Source organism: Microtus ochrogaster, assembly GCF_000317375.1.
Source record: "Microtus ochrogaster isolate Prairie Vole_2 chromosome 14 unlocalized genomic scaffold, MicOch1.0 chr14_random_1, whole genome shotgun sequence".
Lineage (NCBI taxonomy): Eukaryota > Metazoa > Chordata > Mammalia > Rodentia > Cricetidae > Microtus > Microtus ochrogaster.
Window position 1 is genome coordinate 36,261,820 of NW_004949096.1, and position 23,712 is coordinate 36,285,531.

The 23,712-nt window shown below is 43.3% G+C and overlaps 1 protein-coding gene across 1 annotated transcript in view; it reads left to right on the plus strand.

The window, feature by feature from the left end:
• Positions 1-23,712, plus strand: part of Acoxl (acyl-CoA oxidase like) — a 249,683-nt gene that overhangs the window by 2,384 nt on the left and 223,587 nt on the right. Inside the window, 7 exon segments of the mRNA XM_005364451.2 lie at positions 3,826-3,842; positions 7,833-7,916; positions 12,520-12,606; positions 13,169-13,267; positions 20,974-21,088; positions 21,672-21,758; positions 23,401-23,473. Coding sequence (XP_005364508.1) covers positions 3,826-3,842; positions 7,833-7,916; positions 12,520-12,606; positions 13,169-13,267; positions 20,974-21,088; positions 21,672-21,758; positions 23,401-23,473 — 562 coding nt within the window.

The following is a 23,712-nucleotide window of genomic DNA, read 5'->3' on the forward strand; positions in this document are numbered from 1 at the left end:
GAGTGCTGGGATTAAAGGCGTGCGCCACCACCGCCCGGCTGAGCAACACATTTCTTTACACCAATGATTCTCAACCTTCCTAAGGCTGCATCCCTTTAATACAGTTCTTCATGTCATGATGACCCCAACCATAAAATTATTTTTAGTGTTATTTCATAACTGTGATTTATATACTGTTATGGATCACAAATATCTGATATACAGATTAGCTGATATTAGACCCAAAGTGGTTGTGACCCACAGGTTGAGAACCACTGATTTACACCCTTTAACACAGCTGTCTATAAAAAAATGAGACAAACCCTCAAGGATGTAATATGTGAACCCTTATGTGTTGCTGGTGCTGGATAAAGCCATGTAGCCTCTGTTTAAGACACTATGGCATTTCCTTAAAAATTAAACGTTTCGTTAAAAATTAAGTCACATGATACAGAAATCCCATTTCTTAACATATGCCCCAACACTTGAAAGCAGACTCAGGTAAATGTTTGTGTATGTGTTCTGGTCAGAGTTATCCACAGGAACAGGGCTTTCCTCAGGACTTCTTTATGTCAAAGCTGCCTGGAAGGTGCTATTCAGTTACTCCTTCCCGGAAACACCCCCACAAACCCTTGCAAGCTTGGTTCTTAGTTGATTCCAGATCCAACCAAGTTGACAACCCACATTTACCATCACATCACTTTAACAGCATCGCTGTACACAATAGCTAATGTCTGTCAGCAGAGGGAAGAATGAGCAAAATGAGGCAGGTAATGCCGAAAAGAATTAGGTTTTAAAAGTAAGGGAAACTTGACTGCTGTTACGTGGCTGACTCCTGCAGACATTGTGCCTAAAGAGAGTGAGGCTGTCGTTACTGTGACTCTATGAGAGGTGTAGGGGTAAGCAGAGTCAGGGAGACAAAGACGAGAAGGGTGGTTGTCATAGGCTGGGAGAAAGGAGGATGAGAAGGTTTTAATCGGTTCAGCTTTCCTCATAGGATAAAATGGGAAGGTTCTAGAAGGACTGAGTGGAGCAGGACATGATCTGATAGTTCGCCAGGAGCCTTCCTAGCTGCTGGGACAGGACTGAAAATGACAAAAGTTGAGGGGATTTTCAGTCCCCGAACAGAGAGCTGGTGCTGGCCAGGACCAGAGTGGCTGTGGTCAAAGTGGCTGAATTAGAGAGTCTTCTGAAATCCGATTGGAAAAGCAGTAGGAGCAGCTGATGGATGGCGAGACACAAAGGGGAGAGAAGGATGAAGACTTTTCCGTGCTTGGCTTGACACTAAGTCAGGAGTTAGTTTTTAGCTATGATCAGAAACTTGAGATGTATAGGGGCAGGATGCAGAAAATCGTGAGTACAGGGATGAATTAGGAGCTGCGAAGCTGGATGGAGTCCCAAATGTGTTGACAGAAGAGAGGAGGCTCAAGGACTGGGTCTGGTGGATTCTGGAAAAGGATCAGAGTGGAGACTGGGGTGGGAGGACTGGCCGGAGAAATAGGTCACGAGCAGAAAAGAGCTGAAAGAATTTTTTCATATGTTATGCAATACGCTGCACAAACTGGGCATGGTGGTACATGCAATTACCCAGGTAATCTCATCAAAAAGCTGAAGCAGGAGGATAAAAAATTTAAGGCTACTTTGGGCTGCATGACAAGGTCTTGTCTCAAAAACACACTCCACCCAGGAAAATCATAAAGTAAATTTGATTCTCTATTTTACGGGCCACAGGCCATGGGGCTAATGGTTAGAGAACAGGTTAAATTATCTAAAGTTAAATGCTAGAAGTAACAGAGGTGAAAGTCAAATTATACCTGTATTGATTCCATAGCCAAATGTGGTAAAGCTCTGCCCCACACAGTCTTTCTGTTGTGATGAGGCAGAAACAGAGGCTGGGAGAACAGAACTGCAGAACTCAGGAGGAGCAGAAGGCATTCTCTGTCTTTCAAGTGTCCCTGATCTATTGGGCCAGGGCTGGTGTGGAAACGGTCAAGTGAGGGGCTGTGCAAAATCAGCCCAGCTGGGCAAGCCAGGATGGATGCCAGCCATAGGAAGCTGTGAAGGCTTCCACTCCTAACTTCAAGGTTTACATGAAGGTAGGGGAAGCTACTCTAACGTAGGGTAGGACTTTTGGGTATGGGAGCAAGATGTTGTGATTTGGGATGGTCTCAGCATGGGTATGGGTAACACTGGAGGCTCCTCTTGGCATCTTCCTTGCTACATACCAAAAGTGGGCTTGAATGCAGGACCCAAGGCCAACTATCAGAACCTACCATCAGGACCAGTGAACAGGCAAGGGATGACATGCAATTGGAGAAATCAGGTTTCAGATTTCTGCTGGCCATGTCCAGTTGAGGTCATGAGTTCTGGGTCATACTGGATTAACCACTACAGCATTAATTTCTCTGCTTCCTGCACTGAGATCAGCTTTATCTTAACCCATGTTTTAAGCCTGCTTCTTCACCTTCTATTTATGCTGTAAAGTTTGGAGAAGTCAAACAATTATAAATAGAGATTATAGAAAAATTCACAAAATTCACTGGAAGAAATGTTGAAAATTTACATTATCAAAGTAAGAGATATTCACTTCAGGAAAATTAAAATTATACATACACACAGACTCATACATAATAATATATATAACTAATAATGGGCTTATGTATTCTAGTGTTGTCTTTTAAAGTGCACTTCATATATATGTGTGTGTGTATGTCTATATATACATATATATTTGTATATCGACTTTACATTAATTTGGGGTAGTCAAAATGTAGTTTTCTCTCCCATTTTGGAGTCAGATAGATGAAGGTTCATCCTTGGCTTCTTCATCAAGAAACCCAAGCCCTCGGGTGACTTTCTTGCTTCTCTGAGCCTTGGTTTCCATCACTCATGTTGAAGGGCGCATGGGAGGATCAAATGACATCCCACATGTTAGGTTCTGCATACAGCACTCGGCAATAGCAAGTGAGCACTCAATGATACTGTGATTTACTACCCGGTTTTTAAGACACAATCTTTCAAAATGTGAAGTGACTTGAGCGATATTTACCTGAGGACAAACATGGATAAGCCATCATTAATTTCCATTAAGACGATGGTCAGATGCTGGAGTTGGCACTCACAGGAAAGAAGTCCCAGGCACTGAGATGGCGAGGCCAATAGAAAAACTCATTATGGCATGCGGTCAGTATTGACTAATTCTGGGATTACTCTTTAACTGGAAACATTTCCAAATGCAGGTACAAGGGTAAGGACATGGGAGGCCTCTGTTGCCAAGGGAACGTATATCATGTTTGAGGCAAGAATCTGGGAGAATCTTGCTTTGTCAGAATGCTGCAGTAATGTTTTCATGACATGGACACTGCCCTTAGATAAAGCCATGGGAATATCACTTTTATCAGCCCTGGGAGGAAAAGTACATGAAGTACATAGCTAGCCTTTGCTACCAAATGTTTCCAGCCCTCTGTTCAGAGCCTCTCCTCTGTGATCTTAGTAACCGCCACAGGACATTAAAGCCAGACAGAGGCTGCACTGAAATGATTCAATTTTCTTGAGATGGTACTGGGGTCTCTGGAGGCTCTCATCACTGGGAAAGGCATGGTGTAAGACTGATTCTGGAGGTGTTCTGGAGCCATCATTACAATTTACTGGTTGATTCCAAATGCCTATGGATATGCGAAGGACCTAGAATGGTTAAAACAATTCTGTAACAGAGCAAAGCTGGTAGGCTCTCATTACATGAGTTCAAGGCTCATTAGAAAGCTTTATGTGATGCTGATAAAAGAGACGGACATAGTGGCTTGGCGGTGGTGGCGCACACCTTTAATCCCAGCACTGGGGAGGCAGAGGCAGGTGGAATCTCTGTGAAATCGAGGCCAACCTGGTCTACAGAGTGAGTTCCAGGACAGGATCCAAAGCTACACAGAGAAACCCTGTCTCCAAAAACAAAAACAAAACAAAAAACAGACAGACATATCAAGGGAACATAATTGAGAGTCATGGCAGGAATACACATTTGATCAGTTGCTTTATTCTTCATAGTGTTGCCAAAGCAACATAACAAGAAAAGAAACATCTTTGTAATAAATGATGCTGAAGCAAATAGAAAAAAAGTAAATCTATATTCCCTACTTCACGCTGCATGCAAAAATAATTAGAGTGTATTTTATAGTTTTTTGGAACACAAACTTTAAAATCAGCTCACGGAAGAACAAAGAACATCTTTTTGACTTTAGGATAGGCAAGAGTTCCTTAGAGAGGTGGAGAGAAAGAGAGGGGGAAGGGGAGAGGGAAGAGGAGGGGAAGTGGGAGAGGGAAAACGCATTACCTAGATCCCGTTGAATGTGCATAAGCAAAAGTGATAAATTGGTCTTCATTAAAAATGGAAAGTTGGTCATGACCTCCCATGAGGACATGCCTCTCACAAATGATCTCCTTCATCCCTCTTTAGACAAGAAGAAACTCGGGAAAAGGTGCCCATTGTAGGTCCCGGTTTCTACTTCATGGATGTGAAATGCCCAAAATGCTATAAAATAACAATGATTTTGAGCTGTGCACAAATGGTAGTCTTGTGTGTAGGCTGCTGTACTGTCTTCCATCAGCCCACAGGTGGAAAAGCAAGGCAGACAGAAGGCTGCATCTTCAAGGGGAAACATAGAGATCTGCTATATAAATGCCCCGAAGAGAGTATTTTAGGACAAACTGTCTTTCTTCTGTTTGAAGTTGAAATTACTACACAGATGTGTTTGATGGCATGGACTTCAAGTTCAGATATAATAAAAGTTTGAATTATTGTTTATACATTTATGGATTTACTACCCTTTAAAATGGTAAATTTACAAGACTATATAGTCATTGAGTTTGGTTTCAAATGTGAATGAAGGTAGCTATTGATATAGCAGACATACTAAAAAAAGATGCAAAAAATACATTGATTAATGATTGATCCCAAACAATGCAGCCAATGCTGCCAATGCAGCTAGTGCTGCCAATAATTTAAGGAGAGGGTAAATTTGCCAATAATGGCTATTACTTAAGCAATTAGCTAATTAAAGACAAGAAAATTTATGTGTATATATGATGTTAGAAATTTACGCCAGCAATATGGTCAATCAAATCAAACCCAGTCCAGGTTTCAGAACTTTGATCTGACTTCTTGAAAACTAACCAGCCCAAGCACATACTCGAGTTAACGCCAGGGAATGGCAAACTCCTACTGACGTTTCCCATCAGGTCTAATAATAAACATGGCTGTCTTCTGTGGAGACAAGGGAAGGGAAGTCATCATAATAAACAATTTCAAATGCTCCAAGATGGGTGAATTCAACACATGTGCTTGCACTTAGCTTCAAGCTTGTGAGTAAAAATGGCCACAATTGGATGTTACTAGTAATAAAATTATATTCCTGCATCAATAGTGTGAATTATCAGGATGAAGAAAACCATCTACACCTGATATTTCTAAGGGATTTACTATCATCTATCTATCTATCTATCTATCTATCTATCTATCTATCTATCTATCTATCTATCTATCTATCTATCCATCTATCCATCCGTCTACCTACCTATTTATCTAATAATTATTTAGACATAGGGTTTTTCTCTGTAGCTCTGACTGGTGTGAAACTTCTGTTCAGACCAGGCTGACCTGGATCTTTCCTCTGCCTCCTAAGTGCTGGGATTTCAGGCATATGCCACTATGCACATCCCTTTGATGGTTTGTGTCTAGAAAAGGCAGAGCAAGTGGTTGAAAGCAAAGGGATGTTTGTCCATGTGACTGTAGATAGCATGACTCAGAAAGATGGCATGGGGGCACCTTGACAGGATGATGTTGAGTCTTCTCTGGTGGTACGAAATAAAATGGTGATGAAGACTGGGTAACCAGAGTCTTTAATAATGAAGGACAGTGAGAAGTAGTAGCACGACATCCTCATGAGCTCTGAAGTTCTAGTTTCTGACCCTTGTTTGGACACTCATAAGGTGACTCTGGTTGGGTAAGTCACTTAATTTTCCTGAGCATAGGCTTTTCCATCTTTTATGTTGGGGTTATTCTAAGGATTGGTGAAACAGAGGACACTGAAAAAGTCTGCAGGTATCTGCTACAGTTGTTTTTCATTATCTGCTTGTAACTGACTCTTCAGTGCAACCCCGGGCCGGAGCCACGCCATGGTTTCTGCGAGAGCCTGGAGGTATTTTAGGAAATAATCAATACAAGATGTGTTGGGTTGCAGCCATGTTGAGAAGCATGCTTCTTGACAGAATGGTGTTTGATGGAATTAATAATACTTGAGAGAAACATTGTAAAAGCCTGAGGAAAGGAAAAATATGGAGGATGCCTAGGGAGAGAGTTGAAGTCAGTGTGGAAATCGTCATCCAGAGAAGGCTGGTCTTGTCTTGCGGCTGGTGGGGCAATACACATGCACAAGCCCACATGTGAATATGTGTATAGAAACACACACTAAGACATGCATGCATATGTAAGGGAACATGTACATGTCCACATATGTATATATAAGAACATGCACACACATACACATGGAGATTGATGCACATAATATATACAAGATAGATGTGTCCACATTTGGATACACAAATACATGTGTGCACAGATAGATGCACATACTTGCACACATAAGCAACCAGTATCAGTTTTGTTGGTGGGGGTGTCAGGAGAAACTGGCCCATAAGGACAGCTCACATGAATTCCAATAATGAATAATTGCAAATTGTCCACTCAACAGGCTAGCACCTTCTCTGGAAATGTTGCTTCTGGCTTGTTTTGAAAAGTGTGTGTGTGTGTGTGTGTGTGTGTGTATAGGTCAGAGGTCATTGTTGGGTGTCTTTCTCTGTCACTCTCTACTGTATATTTTGAGTCAGGCTCTCTCACTGAATGTGAAGCTCAGAAGATTGGCTGGTTAAAGAGCCCCTAGCATCCTCCTGTCTCTGCTAGAATCTCTAGTGCTGCTAGAATTTCATATATATATATATATATATATGCATATATATATATATGTTTAAATATATATATTTAAACAGTTGAGAACCATCTGCTGTCTGCTCACTGAGATTTGGAAGTTATTGATGTTGTGATAGGAAGAGACTCAGCAGGGATGACAGACCAGGACCTCATGGTTTTAAAATCATAAATCAAACCCAACAGTGACCTACGCTTAGGAAGAGAAAACCATTACTTTTCCTTTATCTAAAATGTTCCCAGGTTTTCTACAGGATTTTCTTCACATTGGTGTTGCTGTGGGAACACTTGGAGTAGCAAGGCAAGATGTTTTTGCTGCCTATACTGCAGCAGAAACATACTGGGAAGTCAGGGACAAGTTTGGTCAAGGCTAAGTAAAGCCTGGGGGACATATGGTATGGGGACAAAGAGTCTGTCCTCAAGAAGCTGCCTTCCTGTTGTGTAAGAAAAGAGGTTGTGGGGCTCTTCATGGTGAAATAGCAGGTAAAAGCACTTGCTGCCCACCCTGATGACCCAGTTTAGATCCTTAGGACCCACATCACAGTAGGAGAGAATTGACACTTGCAAGTTGGCCTCTGACCTCTACAGATGTACTATGTTGCACATACCCCTAAATAAATGTTTTTTTAAAAGAAAGATTAAAAGAGGAAAAAAGTTCTTGAATACCACACTCAAATGGCCAGAGACCAAAGGCCACATTGACACAAGATGAAATTATTTTCAGAAGAGCAATGAGACACTTTCCTAACTTAAAATTGCTTTGTGGTGGTTTTTTTTTGTGAAGGTATTATGTATATTACTCATTATTTAAAATATATATATTTCAAGATCAGAAGATCAGCAGTAAATCTTGACATTAGTCCTATTATATTTTCAGCAAGAAAGAAGGAAGAATTTCATCAGCCGAAGCCTTGCCCTGGGAGAAGTGGTCTGCATAGTGGACCCGGCCACCTGTGTGAAGGTGAGAGGCAGACAGTCCTGCTTCTGTGGAGTTTGCTGCCTCAGACATGCTCTCCTGCTTTTTCACTATTGTCATCAATTCTCTCTTCTTTGCCTTTTGCTTTGTTTGCTTTGAGACAGTTTTCCTATGGCCTAAGCTGACCTTGAACTCCTGCCTCTGTCTCCCAAGTGCTGGGATCACTAGTGCAGTCTGATGCATTTCTTGTTTTTTTCATATTGTTTTCATTAATTCATAGATAGTGTATTAATTGATTATTCCCATTTGTCTTAATCTCCTCCTCCTCCTCCTCCTCCTCCTCCTCCTCCTCCTCCTCCTCCTCCTTCTTCTTCTTTCTTTTTGAGACAGGATTTCTCTGTGTAGCCTTGGCTGTCCTGGAACTCACAGAGATCAGCCTGCCTCTGCCTCCTGAGTGCTGGGATTTAAGGTGTGCACCACCTCACCCAGGCTTCATTTGTCTTTATTTTATAAAGACAGTACCATAAATGTCTGTGACTTACTTTTTTCACTTAGGTATCACTGCTGAGACTGACCTATATTGTCCCAAGTCATGGCCTTCATTGATTTAAATAAGTTATCTATTTGGCTTTGAAAATTAAGCCCTTGAAACTTTTATTTGTTTATTTTTTTACATATGTGTCACATCATGGAGAGCACTACTGCTTTCTCACAGCCTACATGGAAGTTAGCTACTTTTGCTTCACAGTGACCCAAATACCTCTGAAAACAACACAAGGAGAGATGATTTATTTTGGTTCATGGTTTCAGCTTGTTGCTAAGAAGGCGTGGTGAAGCAGGTGGTGCCATGGCAGCAAGAGTGTATAGCAGACAACCGAAAACACAGCAGACCAGGAGGCAAAGAGCAGGACAGGAAGTGGGCAGGGATAATACATTTCCAAGTACTGCTCCTCTTGGTATAACCTTTTGAGATGTGGATAGTGTGTGTGTGTCTGTGTGCATTTGCACACACGTGCTTGTGTACAGAAACCAAAGGGCAAATGTGGTGTCATTCCTCAGTCATATTTTTTATAATTAGATTGTTTGTTTATGTATTGAAAGAGAGAGAAGAGGGGTTGGGGAAGAGAAAGGGAGAGGGAGATCAAGAGAGAGAGAGAGAGAGAGACAGACAGACAGACAGACAGACACAGACAGACAGACAGAATATGAACACATAATGGTGTTCCTATGGAGGTCAGAGGACAATTTGTTGGAATCAGTTCTCTCCTTCCACCATGCAGATTCTGGGGACTGAACTCCGATCATCAGGCTTGGCAACAATATTCCCTGAACCATCTTGCTAGCTCCTGGATACTCTGTTTTTTTAAAAAAAGGAAACAGGGTCTTTACTGGCCAAGAACTCACTGAGTAGCCTAGGTTGGCTGGCCAGCGAGTCCTGGAGATCCTCCTGTCTGCTTTCCCAGCATTGAGACTAGAAATGTATGTCATCGCACCTGCATATTTTTAATGGAGGTTCTGGGGATCAAACTCGGGTCCCTGTGGTTAAAAGGCAAACACTTTGCTGACTAAGTCATCTTATCATTCCACCCAGAGCCCTCGTTAATGATCTACCAGGTGGTGGCTTCATTGGTGGATTGAGGAGAGGCCAACAAGCGCTCTGCTCTGATGAACAGAATCACCTTCTCTTCCCCATGTGTACGTCGAGGCTCTGGCCAAGGCTCATCATTTGTCTCGTGATACTGTCCTGACCTCAGGTGCCAGTCTTTAGGCATCTCCAGTGGTACCTGTAGAGGCTGCTGCCAGCCTTTTCTGGGCATGCTGTGGTTATTGCTTCATACTCCTGATGTTGCAACCATCCTTTTTCTTCTCCAGATTATAGAAAAAGGAGAGAGAGAGAGAGACACCCAAAACAGTACATGTAGAGTGCATGTTTGCAGTTGGGGTTTTCTTTCATAAGGTGTCTCAACTGCTTTCCTCAGTTTGTCTCAACACAGGTGGGCTTCTTAGTGTTCTGCCCCTGAGGTTTACTAGGGACAGGAGATAGGGTGGTTTTTACAGCAGTGGACACAGTGTCTTCTGGGACGACAGTCTGGATATATGTCCATCTCTGGCCAGTTGCAGTATCTCTGTCCCTCTATCTTCATTTAAGATATCTCCTCCCTGTTCATGTCAACTCTCGCAAGCTCCTCCATCACAGCTAATGGGCTTTCATGGACACGGTCACTCAGCCAAAGACCAGGTAACTCCCAGAGTACCCCTTCTCTTCCCGAATCCAGCTCATCAACTTGTCTCCAGAATTTACCCTGAATCTCTCCACTCCTTTCCTCACTGCCACCACCACTACTCACCTGCCTGATTCAGTTTTCTGGTTAGAAAACTGTTTGTGCTCCTCCTGGGAGGCACTGCTGTGACCGTGTCAGGCCAGAGGTCACCAGCTCAGGAGCCCTCTGGTACTCTTCGTGAACTTGGTCTTGTTGTCTGCTGTTTGAAGACTGCTTTTGTGAGGGGAAGTCCCCACACATTTCTTGGTTGTGTGAGTGGAAGTGGCACAGATGCTATCTACGAACTGGCCACTTTCCTTCTAAGGCACAGGCCACCCTGGCCTAACTGCTTACTAACGTAGCTAGTGAATGGAAGCTTTTCAAGCATGTACAAAAATATTCTAGTTTTTCCCATTCCCAAGGAAGAGGAAAACGTTAAAAATCTAGAAAAGAAATATATGATAATGTATACATTCACCATCAACCATAGAGGTTTAGGAGAGGAAAATTCAACTTGCCTTAACTTGAGTAAAATATTGTCTTTAAAACTAGACACAAAGAAAAAAAATATCATTTTAGATTGATTCCATTTTCCAAATGTGTGGGTACAATGGACCCCTCCTGCCCACCGAAAGATCCAGTTTAAACTTGATTAAGCAAAATAGACTTAATTATTCTCATTAAAGAATTCCACTGGTGAGTGAGCCCTGAGTTCTCGAACCTCTTGGCCATCTTCTTTCTTCAACCCCATCATCGTATGCTGGCTTCATTCACCACCTCCAAGGTGAGCTGGCAATCAGCTGCCTCAGGTCTCAATGGCTCTGGATTCCATTGTGTCTTGGTGGCCACTTGGAAGGGGCCCATTGAGATCCTAGGTCTATTCTTGAAGCCACAACTTCATGGCTCTGGGGATGATGTAGCTCAGCTATATGTAGGTCGCACTCATCCTAAAGCCACATGTAAGGATGGTCCTCAGGGGAAATTCAGAGTCTGTGGCTAGGAGAGAGAGGGAATGCTGAGCTCAACACCAGCAAATATCTACACACTTCCATCCCTTTGTTTCTGCCACCAGTCACCTTACTCCTTCCATGTGGAGTCTAGATGTCTCTTCTTCCTCTTTGTGTTTCTATCAACTTGACATCAACTAGAGTCACTTGGCAAGAGGGACCCTCAACTCTCCATTTGGCTTGTCCAGCATGCCTTGGTTAATGTTTGAAGTGGAAAAGAAAGCTCAGTCCCATGCGGGTGGTGCCACCCTGGGAAGCCGAGCCCCACGTGGGTGGTGCAACTTTGGAAAGCCCAGTCTCTTGTGGGTGGTGCCACCCTGGGAAGCCGAGCCCCACGTGGGTGGTGCCATCTTAAGTGGGTGGTGCTGGGGTGTATAAGAGCAATAGAAAGCCATGGGGACCAAGCCAGTCAGTAATATTCCTCTGTAGTCTCTGCTTATTAAGTTTTCTGCCTTGGCTTCTCTTGATGATGGCTGTAACCCAGAAGCTGAAAGAAACCCTTGACTCCTCCAAGTTGTTTTTGATTGTAATGTTTATCATATGGGTAGGGATCAAACTAGGGTACCTCTCCTCTTTCTCTTTTTTAAACCTGCATCCACCTCCCCTTCCTCTTCCCCTTTCCCTGTCAGTAACACTTTCTCAGGGCTTACAAAAGGACAGAGAGGGCGGTGGTGGCCCACACCTTTAATCCTAGCACTGGGAGGTAAAGGCAGGTGGATATCTGAGTTCAAGGCCAATTTGTTCTACAAGAGCTAGTTAGGCCCCAAAGCTACAGAGAAACCTTGTCTCAAAACAACAACAAAACAAACAAACAAACAATTTTTCCAAGCGGTGGTGGCGCACTCCTTTAATCCCAGCACTCGGGTTCCAGGACAGGAACCAAAGCTACAGAGAGAAACCTTGTCTTGAGAAAAACCAGCCCCTCTCCCCCCCCCCCAAATAAAAAGGGCAGAAAGACCTGTGTAGCGTGAAGGATTCCTAGAGATACCCTGAAGTGCGATCCTAATTAGTCTTAATAATGGAAACCTAGTGTCAGATAGCAGGGTAAAAGCTGAAAGATCAGAGAAGTAAAGTAGCAACCACAGTCACCTCTTAACCTCTCCAACTCCTTTGACCAAAAAGGGCTGAGATCCTGTCTACACCCCACCTTATCACTTCCTCTCACTGCCCAGCCTGTTCACTTCCTGTCTGTACAGCCCTTCAGACCTGTACGGTTAACTCGTGGCTAAATCCACCCTTTGGTCTCCAGGCAAGCTTTATTAGTCAGAACACAAAATATTACAACCAAATCAATCCTTGAATGGATTTTGACCAATGGGTCTAGCTGTTGCTAAGCTGTTGACTGTGGCTCGTCATTGTTTGTACTGTCCTTGTTTCTAGTGTGGAGTCAGTTCTTTCCTATTTGGCAGTACCATCCTCAATCTTGGAAGTTCTGAACATGTTATCAAGTGGTATCAGCAACTCAAGGTATGATGCTTACTTTAGCAGATAGCTTTTTCCATGGAGATTTAAAAAAACAAAATCATACTACTTTTGTGTGTCTGTTTGATTAGAAACAAAACAGAATTCAAGTCTGCAAAAATTTTGACCCAAATGAGAATTACAAGACTATCTTTTTACATACTACATCTACATCTGTCATATTCTTTTTTTAAAGATTAAAAAACTGTTTATGTGTATGGATGTTTTTACCTGGCTGTGTATTTGTGTACCACATGAGTGTGCGATGCCTTCAGAGGCTGGAAGGGGGTGTTGGATCCTCTGGAACTTGAGTTATGGATTGTTGGAAGCTATTACATGGGTGCTGGGAACTGAACCTAGGTCCTCTGCAAGTGCTCTAAACCGTGGAACCATCTTTCCAAGCTCATCTGCCATATTCCCAAATGCATAATAAACATCAACAAAATATGTTTTTATGGTTGTTTCTGGCTTTCTTCTCCTTTCCTTGCTAATATTGTTAGTGTCCTGAGGTCTTCAGTTAGAGTTCCTCTGACCATTTAACTTCCTTTTAATATTTCCTAAATTTCAGGAGCTGAAGTATACCGGGATGTTTGCAATGACAGAGAAAGGCCACGGGAGCAACGTGAGACAGATCCAGACTGAGGCTACCTTTGACCTTGACAGTCAGGTGAGGGATCTATTTCCTGTTTCATGGTTCCCTGCAATAGGGGACCTGGACAGACCACCCATCTTCCTGAGCCTGGCTCCACACCCTCAGCATGTGCTCTGGTTGGGAAGCTTAGGCTTAGAACAGGTTATTTTATGGATGGACATAAGCTCAACCTTTGGAAGCAATACCAGCCTACACTACACACTTCCTGCCACCAACAGGACACATCTCTGCACACGTACTCTTTAGTTATTCCCTCCTAATGTTTCCATGGGAACAGCACTAGCCACATTGTTCTTCTTCTAACAGTAGTCTATGAAGAAAGGAAGAGATGTCTTTGCTGTTTCTGCCTGGAGCACACGGCAGCACACCAAGAGTTGAGATTTTTCTGATCAGGAGATAAGTCCTCTATGCTGTCATAGCTGTTCCTCAGTATTCATGGACATCACAGCTTTTAGGAACCTCTGAAAAGTCTAAAATACACAGACGCTCAATTTCTTTCTATAAGTAGCATAGTATTTGTGTAGGACCTGCCAGACCTCCTCCATTTTGTATAAAAAATGATCTATTTACATCATTTTTGATGACTTCTAATACTTACTATAATAATGATGTTATGCATCTGTTAAACTGTATTATTTATGGAACGATGATAATAAAACCTTGTCTGTAGGTAGTAAGTATAGTTGATTGAATCCAGTGATATGGGACTCATGTGGATAGAGGGCAAATAGTTGCATTATGCAGTGTTCTTTTTGTGTGTGGTAGCTTGAATTTAATTGGCCTCCATAAACTCATAGGGAGTGGCACTATTTGGAGGTATGGTCTCATTGAAGTAGATGTGGCCTTGTTGGATGGAGGAAGTGTGTCACCATGAGAGTGGGCTTTGAGGTCTCCTGTGCTCAAGCTTTGTCCAGTGTCTCAGTTCACTTCCTGTTACCTTGGGATCAAGATATAGAATTCTCAGCTCCTTCTCCAGCACCATGTCTGCCTGCATGCCACCATGTCCCACCATAATGATAGTGGACCAAACCTCTGAACTGTAAGCAACTCCAATTAAATGTTTTCCTTTATAAGAATTGCCATGGTCATGGTGTCTCTTCACAGCAATAAAAACTCTATAAAAGATGGAAGTTGGTACCAGGGACTAGGATATTACTGTGATAGGCTTGACCATATTTTTGTTTGAAGTAATATCAACATTGGAACTATGTATTAGAAAGCATTTGGAACACTTTAAGCATTGTCTAATGGACCATACTAATAGGAACATGGAAGACAGTGGTGCTGAGTGTGATTTGATGAACTGTGGGGGCCTAGATCAAAATGTTTCAGAGGATAAGAATTTTAGTATGTTGCCTCAAGATCATTCTTGTGATATTTAGTGAAGAATGTAGCTGCTTTTTGCCCTTGTTCAAAGAGTCTACCTGAGGCTAAAGTGAAGAGTTGTAGATTAACTCCAATGGCAGAGGAAATCTCTTTAATAGTCTAGTATAGACTGTGTCATGTGGTTATTAGTGATAACTCTAATGAAGATTTATACTGAAAGGGAGTAAATTGAAGAAGGCAAAATACAAAATGTAAAATTTGAGGAGAAAGGGGGCAACAGGAAATGGAATGGTGCTAAATCCCGCATTCAAGGAGAAAGACAGATTAAGAAATGGAATAAAGGGAGTGGTGACCTCAGGGAACTATCCCACCAGCTAAGTTTCCAACTTGGGAAAAGGAATTAAAGAAAAGCTTAGAGCTCGGTTTGGTGGTAGATACCTTTAATCCCAGCACTCCAGAGGTGGAGGCTGGCAGATCTCTGAGGCCAGCCTGGTCTACAGATCCAACTTCAAGACAGCCAAGCTTAGGCTGCAAAGGAAACCATTGAAAAGAGAAAGTTGGTGAAGATGTAATTGAATGAGGAGGGCCATGTTCCAGTCCCAGTAAGCAGCAGAAGTTGACAGCTTTAGTCACGTGGTTCTGGAGTTAAGGATAGAAGAAAGGGGCTATGAATTTGTCTCTTTGACTAAGAAAGTTGTTGAGGTCAGGCAGATGTCATGAGTGTCCCTAAATGGAGACCTGGAGGGGCCATTACATAAAGCTGTGAAGTTGAAACCTGGATGGCCTTGGAGACCCCAAGATATTGGAGATGCCAGACCCATGGGATACCTGCTAAGGAAAACTGCTAACAGAGAGTGGAACCAGCCCAAGAGACGAGGTGAGTTGCAGTCAACAAAGCTGAAAGGAGTTGGAGATCTGAAGAGCATTTTGACATCTGACATGGTGATACAGAGTTTGGCGTTTGCTCAGCTGGTTTTTTTTTATCTTGTTTTGGTTCAATATTTCCTCTCTATGCTTCCTTCCATATGTTTTGGAACAGTAATATATATCCTGTGCCATTACGTGTTGGAAGTATGTGATTAGATTTTTTTATTTTGATTTTATAGGAGATTATAGTTAAGAGATTGCATGAATTTCAGAAGAGACTTTGAACTTTGGACTTTTAAACATTGTTGAGACTATGATAGACTATGGGGACTTTTGAAGCTGGACTAAATGCATTTTGCATTATGATACTGTTACAAGCTTATAGGGGTCCTGGTGTGGAATGTGGTAGTTTGAATGTAATTGACCTCATAGTCTCATAGGGAGTGGCACTATGAGGAGGTGTGGCTTTGTTGGAGTGGGTATGGCCTTGTTGGGGGAAGTGTGTCACCTTGGGAGCTATCTTTGAAGTCTCCTATGCTCAAGCTATGCCCAGTGTCTCAATTCACTTCTTGTCGTCTCTGGGTCAAGGTGCAGAATTCTCAATTCCTTCTCCAGCACCATGTTTGCCTGCATGCCACCACGTCCCACCATAATGATAATGAACTGAAACTCTGTACTATAAACCACCCCAATTAAATGTTTTCTCTTGTAAGAGTTGCCATGATCATGGTGTCTCTTTACAACACTAGAAACCGTAAGATGTTATGTGAGCGTATGTGTGGTATATGTGCACCTATGCCTGTGCATATGGAGGCCAGAAGAAGATGCAGAGTGCCCTGCTTTACCATGCTCTACCTTATTCCCTTGAGACAGGGTCTCCCACTGAATCTGGACAGAGATAGGCTAGCAGCCAGCATGGCCCAGTGATGCTCCTGGTTCTGCCCAACACAGCATAGGGTCTCACCTGTGTTTTCACCCGGGTCCTGGGGATTTAAACTCAGGTCCTCATGCTTGAGAAGCAAGTGTTCTTCCCCACTGAGTCACCTCCTAGACCCTGTGTGGTTTTCCTAACTCACATGGATTTTACTTGACAACCTGAAGGCACTGTAGTGTTGCTTTTTCTCCTTTTTATTCATGTGATGAACTCTACTCTTTTCCTTTCCATTTTGTTCTTTTGCTTCTCTTTTCTTTGATTTTCTTCATTCCCCTTCCCTTTAAAATGTGTGTGTGTGTGTGTGTGTGTGTGTATTGTGTGAGTGCGCATGCACGTGTGTGCCACAGTATGTGTGTGAGGTTAGAAGACAACTTGTTGGATTCAGGTCTCTCCTTCCATCATGTACGGGTACTAGGGATTGAACCTAGGTCATTAGACTTGGTGGTGAGTGTCTCTACCCACTGAGCCATCTCAGTCACCGGCCCTCTTTTCCCTTATTAATTAAACATGTTGGTGAAGACCTTCTAATCTGGCGTCTTTCTCCATAATGGGCCATAACCAAAGCAATGTGGAAGCTCTTCTTGGTAGTTCTCTACTGGACCCCTCCACGCCCATAAAGAAAGCCATTGTTGAATTCTGTTACCCTCTTTACACTTTCTTATCTGGTACTCGCTATTCCTAAGGACTACAAAGGGACAACTGAATTCTGTTGTGTGTAGCTGTGTTTGTGAGTAGGCTGGGGAGGGGACATTACACTAGTGTCTGTGTGTCTAGTTCTATTCTTCCATTTCCTCCGAGTTTGCCTTTCTGAATCAGGAATTTAATAAAGTAAGTTTTTTCTGACTGACAAATCTTCAGTGATGAGTGACCAGTATTGAGAATGCCCTATTCAGTGCCCAGTGTTGAGAATGCCCTATTCAGTGACCAGTGTTGAGAATGCCCTATTCAGTGACCAGTGGCTTAGAGGATAGTTTCCCTGCCCTGATGTTCATTCTCTGCAGCGGTCAGTGATCTCCCAGGTTGTGGGAAATGCAAGGACTGTGCCCTGGCATGCTGGCTCAGCTTCTTCTCTATGCTGCCTGTATTCTTTCGCATCAGCACTCCCTTTAAGAAGGTTAAGCAGTTCCTGCGAATAGAGAATTCAAGTGGTAGAAGGCACTAAGCTAAGCCCTGAGATAACCAGCCAACAAAACTTTGTTGTCCCTATTTTATGGATAGAAACTAAGACTCACAGAGGTTAGGGACCTGACTATAGTGACAGAGTAGCAGAGTTAAGGAGTCTTAGGCTGAAATGGGACTGTCTTTAAGAGTGTGGGTTATTGACCCAATATCTTGTGGGTTATAACTGACCACTTTTGTCCTTTTCCCAGGCTTGCAATCGTTACTGTGAAGGAAAAAACACCCACAATTCTTACTTGTTTCTTCTTTCAATTTCTTTTTCTACAAAAAATAATTTCTTGCATTGGTCCCATTTTCCCCAAACAGCATAAATGATGTTGTCACCTGATGGGCCTCTGCAGCTGCCTCTTTCTGACAGGGGAGTTGCAGATGAGGAAAATGGTGAGCAATGTCTCTCCAGTGGGTGAGAGAGAGACAAGTCAGTCCTGAACTTCTGCCAGGAGGAAAACAGGATGGTGGGGGTGAGGGGCACAGTGGGGGACTGACGCAGCAGGGGTGGTTTCTCCCTTGGATTCACATTTCTCCTTCTGAAAGTGTGTTGCATATCAAATGAATCTTGCTTCCATCACTTACTGGTTTTGGTTTTTGGTTCTTTTGTTTTCATTTGTAGGGGACTAGATCAGCCAGCAGTATGTTAGCTGTGAGATAAGAGCTTTATTTTCATACTCTGTGCTAACTAGCAAAAATAAGTGCGGCTATGGCCAAAGCTTTTTAATTTTTATTTTAAATCTGTTATCTATCTATCTATCTATCTATCTATCTATCTATCTATCTATCTATCTATCTATCTAGTGTGTGTGCATACACATGCATGTACCACAGCACTCATGTGGAGGTCAGAGAACAATTTTCTGGAGTCTGTTTTCTCCTTTCTGCCATACGGGTTCCAGAAATTAAATTCAGGTTATTAGGCTTTGAAACAAATGCCATTAGTGACTGAGTCATCTCACTGGCCCTTTTTGACTTAAAAAGATTTTATTTTACATTTTACATTATGAACATTTGTGTGTGTGTGTGTGTGTGTTGGTATGTGTATAATGTGAGTGCAGGTCTCTTCAGAGCCCAGGGATGTGGGCTGTCCTGGAGCTGGAGTTACACAGTTACAGGCAGTTGTGAGCTGCCTGACAGGGCTGCTGAGAACCAAAGTCAGCTCCTTTGTAAGAGCGGTGCATGCACTGAACCACTGAGCCATCTCCCCAGCCCTCTCCTTTCCTATTTTTTTATTTTATTTTTACATTTCTTAGTCTTTGCAACTTTGACCATTTTGCTGGTCTTTACCAAGTAATCATAATTGTAACCAGCACACATGCTGGGCATTGTTTAGGTTACAGTTTCAACTCCAGCATTTTGGCTGATACAAACTTTCCACATGGAGTCTCTTGCCAGAAGTGACAAACTTCTTCCCGGGGCGTATTAGATGTGTAGGGGACCAGTGTGAGTGGCCTCCCACCTTCTTTCCTGGCAGCCGGGTGTTTCCAGGGCTCTTTTCTCCCTCCCCATCATGCACATGGGTTGTTTTGTCTTCGTGCCCATTGCATGCAACCTTGAATTCATTTTCCTGCTTCCAGAAGCCCTGGCTGACCAGATAAGCCAAGGGCAATCTCGAGAGACTTCTCTTGAAGAGATTCAACTCACCCACGAATTTTTTTCTGAAAAGCCCCTGCACATGTTAAAGGTTTTCCTGTACAAACTGATGTCAGAGATTGTTTTCTTAGGCTTTGAGACTGTATTTCTTGGCCCGATGGGAAAGCACAGTCTATACACTTTATAATCTGAAATCTGAGATAATCCTTGTATGACCAAGAACATGTTGGTTTAGCTGAATCATATCTTCTACATTGTCAACTCCAATTAAGTAGCCAGTTCAGCTTTCTGCCATTTCCTCTGGGCCCCTGACCTGTGATAGGTACCCTGTACTCAGAACTAGCAGTGTGGTTGGTACAGCCTTGGGAAGAGGTTTAAGAGAAACCATGTGGTGAGCAAGAGTGGGGAGATGCGAGCCTTGAAGGCAATATTTTCACTGGCTAGTAGGAAAGAGACGCCTAGGTTTGAGCAGAGACTGGAAACCAACCCTACATGCGGTCCCTGCTTCTTCAGGCTGGAGCTGGTTTCAGGATCTTTGGAGCTGGAATCACTGGCTATTACTGAGACAAACTGCATGGGGCATTCTAAGATCCCCTCAGAAGACCACGGCTCCTTTGCAGGTGTCTCTATACCAAGGGCTTGGGCATGTGGCTCTAGTCTGGGACCCTGGGGACTATTTTACATTCACTGACTAGTAAGATGTTCACAGTAGGTTCTGAGACAACCAGCCAAAGGCTTTGGTGGGTGTTTTCTTTTCCTTTTAAAAAAAATCTAAATTAAAATTATTTTGGGGTGATATGCTAAGCAGTATAGGAATAACTCACAGATGCTTGTTTTGCTGGCAGTCAAGCACATGGCTTCGGCTTCTTAATGAATAGGTTGTGATTTAAACAAAGTTCTTATCATGGCTGCAGGCTGGCCAGGCCTGTGTAATCGTGGAAAGCTTGAGAACTCAAGAGATTTACCTAGAAAGGGAAGACAAAGTAAAACATACGTTGTGTAGAAACAAACCATCCAGGGCCCTAGGTCATTGGACTGCTCCCTCTTTTCATGGGCACCTCATAGGTGAGATGTTTGAGGGTGAGGGGTATGTGGAGAGCTAAATACATTCTACCAGAGCCTGTGTGCCCCCTTCCCCGTGTGTGTGTGTGTGTGTGTGTGTGTGTGTGTGTGTGTGTGTGTCATGGGGAGTAAACCCATTACTTTGAGGCCAGAAAGTATTCAACCACTGAGCTGTAAGCCCATCCTTTTATTTTTATTTTGAGAAAAGGCTTTGCTAAATTGCCTAGGCTGCCCTTAAACTCACTGTGAGGTCCAGACAGTCCTTGAATGTATGGTCTTCTTGTGTCAGCCTCCCACGGAGCTGGACTTGGGGTCTGTATCAGCACATCCAGCTCTTGTCGAGGTTTTGGTGTTGGGTTCTTTAAAAGGTGAAACCACAGTATGAAGTAGTGGGATAAGAGAAATTGATAACTGAAGAAATAGTTAGCACGTTGAAAACCAGTGGGTAAGAAGACGGCACACGTCAGCCTGACACTGTTAAAGACAGAGATGGGAAATGAATGAATGAAAACTGGCTGCTTATTTTTCCGATTGAATTACGCACCAGAAACTAAAACCCATTTCCAGTCACCGTCAAAGCAAAGATGGAGGTAAAGTACATTTGCAGACTGACAGACAGCACAAAGTTCAGAGTTCAGACAGTGGCTTCCCAGGAGCCCCTGAGTCTTCTTGACACTGCAGATCTGTTTTAAGGTTTTCATTGTGTTGAGTTAGGGGTTCAAGTGAGCCACATGGAGGCAAATACTCTGTGGCTTCCTCTTCTGTGCAGGAGTTCGTGATTGACACGCCGTGTGAAGATGCGCAGAAGATGTACATCGGCAACGCCATGGACGGGAACTGTGCTGCAGTCTTTGCCCAGCTCATCATTGAGGGAAAGTCACAAGGTTTGTTACCAACATGAAAGAATCCTCTTTGTTATTGCTGTTTTCCCATCAGGTGAAAACGGGCCTCACAGGTCCAGTTTTGTCTTGTAAAAATATGTACTAACTTTATCTTCCATAGAAAAGTGGTGACCAAATTTGCTGACATTAGTCGCTGCTGTGTGCAGTGCCTAGAACTCAATGGATTTGGAATGTAACAATGTCATATTGCTCCAGAGAAGAAGAAGTTTTATTCTTTTATTTTTATTTTTCACTGGGTAGCCTGGCTATTCTAGAATTCTCTGTGTAGACCAGGCTGGCCTTGAACTTACAGAGATCCACCTATCTCTGCCTCCCAAATGTTGGTATTAAAGACACATGCCCTCACACAGAGCTTGAAGGTTTATTCTTCACAAGGAGTCATCTAGGACCGGGATGGTAGCTTACTCCTGTAACTCCAACACTTGGAAGGCAGAGACAGGAGGATTAACTTGAATTAGAAGCCACCTTGATCTATATGGTGAGTTCTATGCCATCTAGGGTTATATATTGAGACAGCAGTGAAAAAGGGAGGCCTACTAAGGTCCTGTCTCTGTGCCTTCCTTAGGGCCCCACTGTTTCATCGTTCCTATCAGGGATGAGCACGGAAACTTGTATCCAGGGGTGACAGCTATTGATATGATGCATAAAGAAGGTGAGTCCTCAGGTGACCCTCCTCTGTGCTGGCTGATACCCCCCATGGGTTCTCCAGTCCCCACCACAGCCAAGGAGAATCTAACCACCTTCATCTCCAGGAAACCAAACTGCCAGGGGACCATACATTGATATTGTTATCTCCCAGCTTCTCAGTTGCTTAGTGACAAAGACACTTAGTCTCCAATGGGTGTCTCAACTTTTCTTTTCTTAGACTTGTGCAGGTATCAGCTCTCTGGTGACTTTTCACCTCCAGATGGATGTTTGTGTCCAGACAGCCCTTGCTGAGCCTTGAGCACTGTCTTAGGACATTTGTGACACAACTAAGTCCTCACAGTTTTGGAGGATAGAGGCCTGACATGAGGGAGCTGCCAGGGTTGACTCCTTCTGATGGGGGCAATGGAAGGTTTTGGTCCAGGACTCTTGCCCCAGCTTGTGAATATCATTTTTACACGAGCATGAAGTCTCCCTGCGTACATATCTGTCTCCAGGTTTGTCCTTCTTATAAGGACTTCTATCATTTATATTAGGGCCCACTTTAATGACCCCATTTTAACTTGGTTGCCTCTGTTTCTAAACAAGGTTACATTGCAAATATGGGGCTTACGGCTTCAATCTACAAATTGGATAGGGGAGGACACAATTCATCCCATAACTCTCAATGAGACCAGGTTTCCAAGGTGAAGCCAGCTAAAGAAAGGGATGTAGGAGTTAAGGATAAAGGAGAGAAGAGAGAGAGGAAGGGGTAGGGGAGGCATGTTGGACAGCAGAGGAGTCCCTTCCTACCTTTAGTATAGGCAACCACTGCTGCCAGGCATGGCCCCTGAAAGTCCCTCGAGCGTCAAGGTCTTCTGAGAGCGGAGGGACAGGCCACTGCTGATGAAGTCATGCCACATGTTGACAGCATTGGCAGCTGCAGAAAGACTGCTTTGGTTTTCCCATGTCTTCTGCTATTTACTTTCACTAGTTCATCCTGTGCCTGAGGAGGAAGCATGAACCGTGCATGGGGACAGGCTGGTCTGTCTCCAGTGTCCCATGCTTTCTCTTGCCTCAACACTCTTTTTTTAATTTTTATCTACTTATTTAGCTTTAAATTATATTTTATGTATGAGTATTTTGCTTGCATGTCTACATACCACATGTGGGCTGAGTGCTCAGGGAGACTGGAAGGAAGCCTCAGACTCTTGGAACTGGAGTTGCTGATGGTTGTGAGCCACCCTGTGGGTTCTCAGAACTGAACCTGGGTCTTCAGCAAGAGCAACAAGTGCTCTTAATCACTGAGCTGTCCCCTCAGGCCCTGAACTCTTTCCTTTTAATAACGTTTGCTGTTGGGGAGGGAGATGTGCCCCATCAGACCCTGAACTTGAGTTTCTAGCACATTGTGGGGGGCAGGGGCTGCAAACAAGGAAAACCACATCATTGTCTGGTTCTTCTTCAGGGTGGGGGTTGGGAATGGGCCAGGTGTGTCTGAGCCAGGGCCCAGAGAACAAACAGACAACATCCTAGGCATACTCCCTAACAAAAGAACAGCTGCAGTTCTGGAAATGTTTAAGGTTTGTATTTTAGGCCAAGAAGTAGCTGAGACCATCTTGGAATATTGTGTAGCTTTCCCTTGCATCTCCATTTGAAATCTGTCCCCCCAGGTCTGAACGGTGTGGATAACGGAATTTTGATGTTTAACAAGGTTCGAATTCCAAGAGAGAACCTGCTGGATAAGTGAGTAATTTTTTTCTTTAAGGTCTGTGTAGATGGTCTCCTTGTTCCCAAAAATGAGGCCTCTAGTTTTGGGGTCTTGCAGACTGCAGGACCGAGTGGTCTCCCCTCAAGGTTTCCACAACTGACTGGAAAAGGTAGATAAGCAAATAGTGAAAAATCTAAATGCTCCAACATGACATCTGTCAGACATAATGCTTGTTACGGTAGACTTTTCTCTATGCCAATATGTCTAAAAAAAG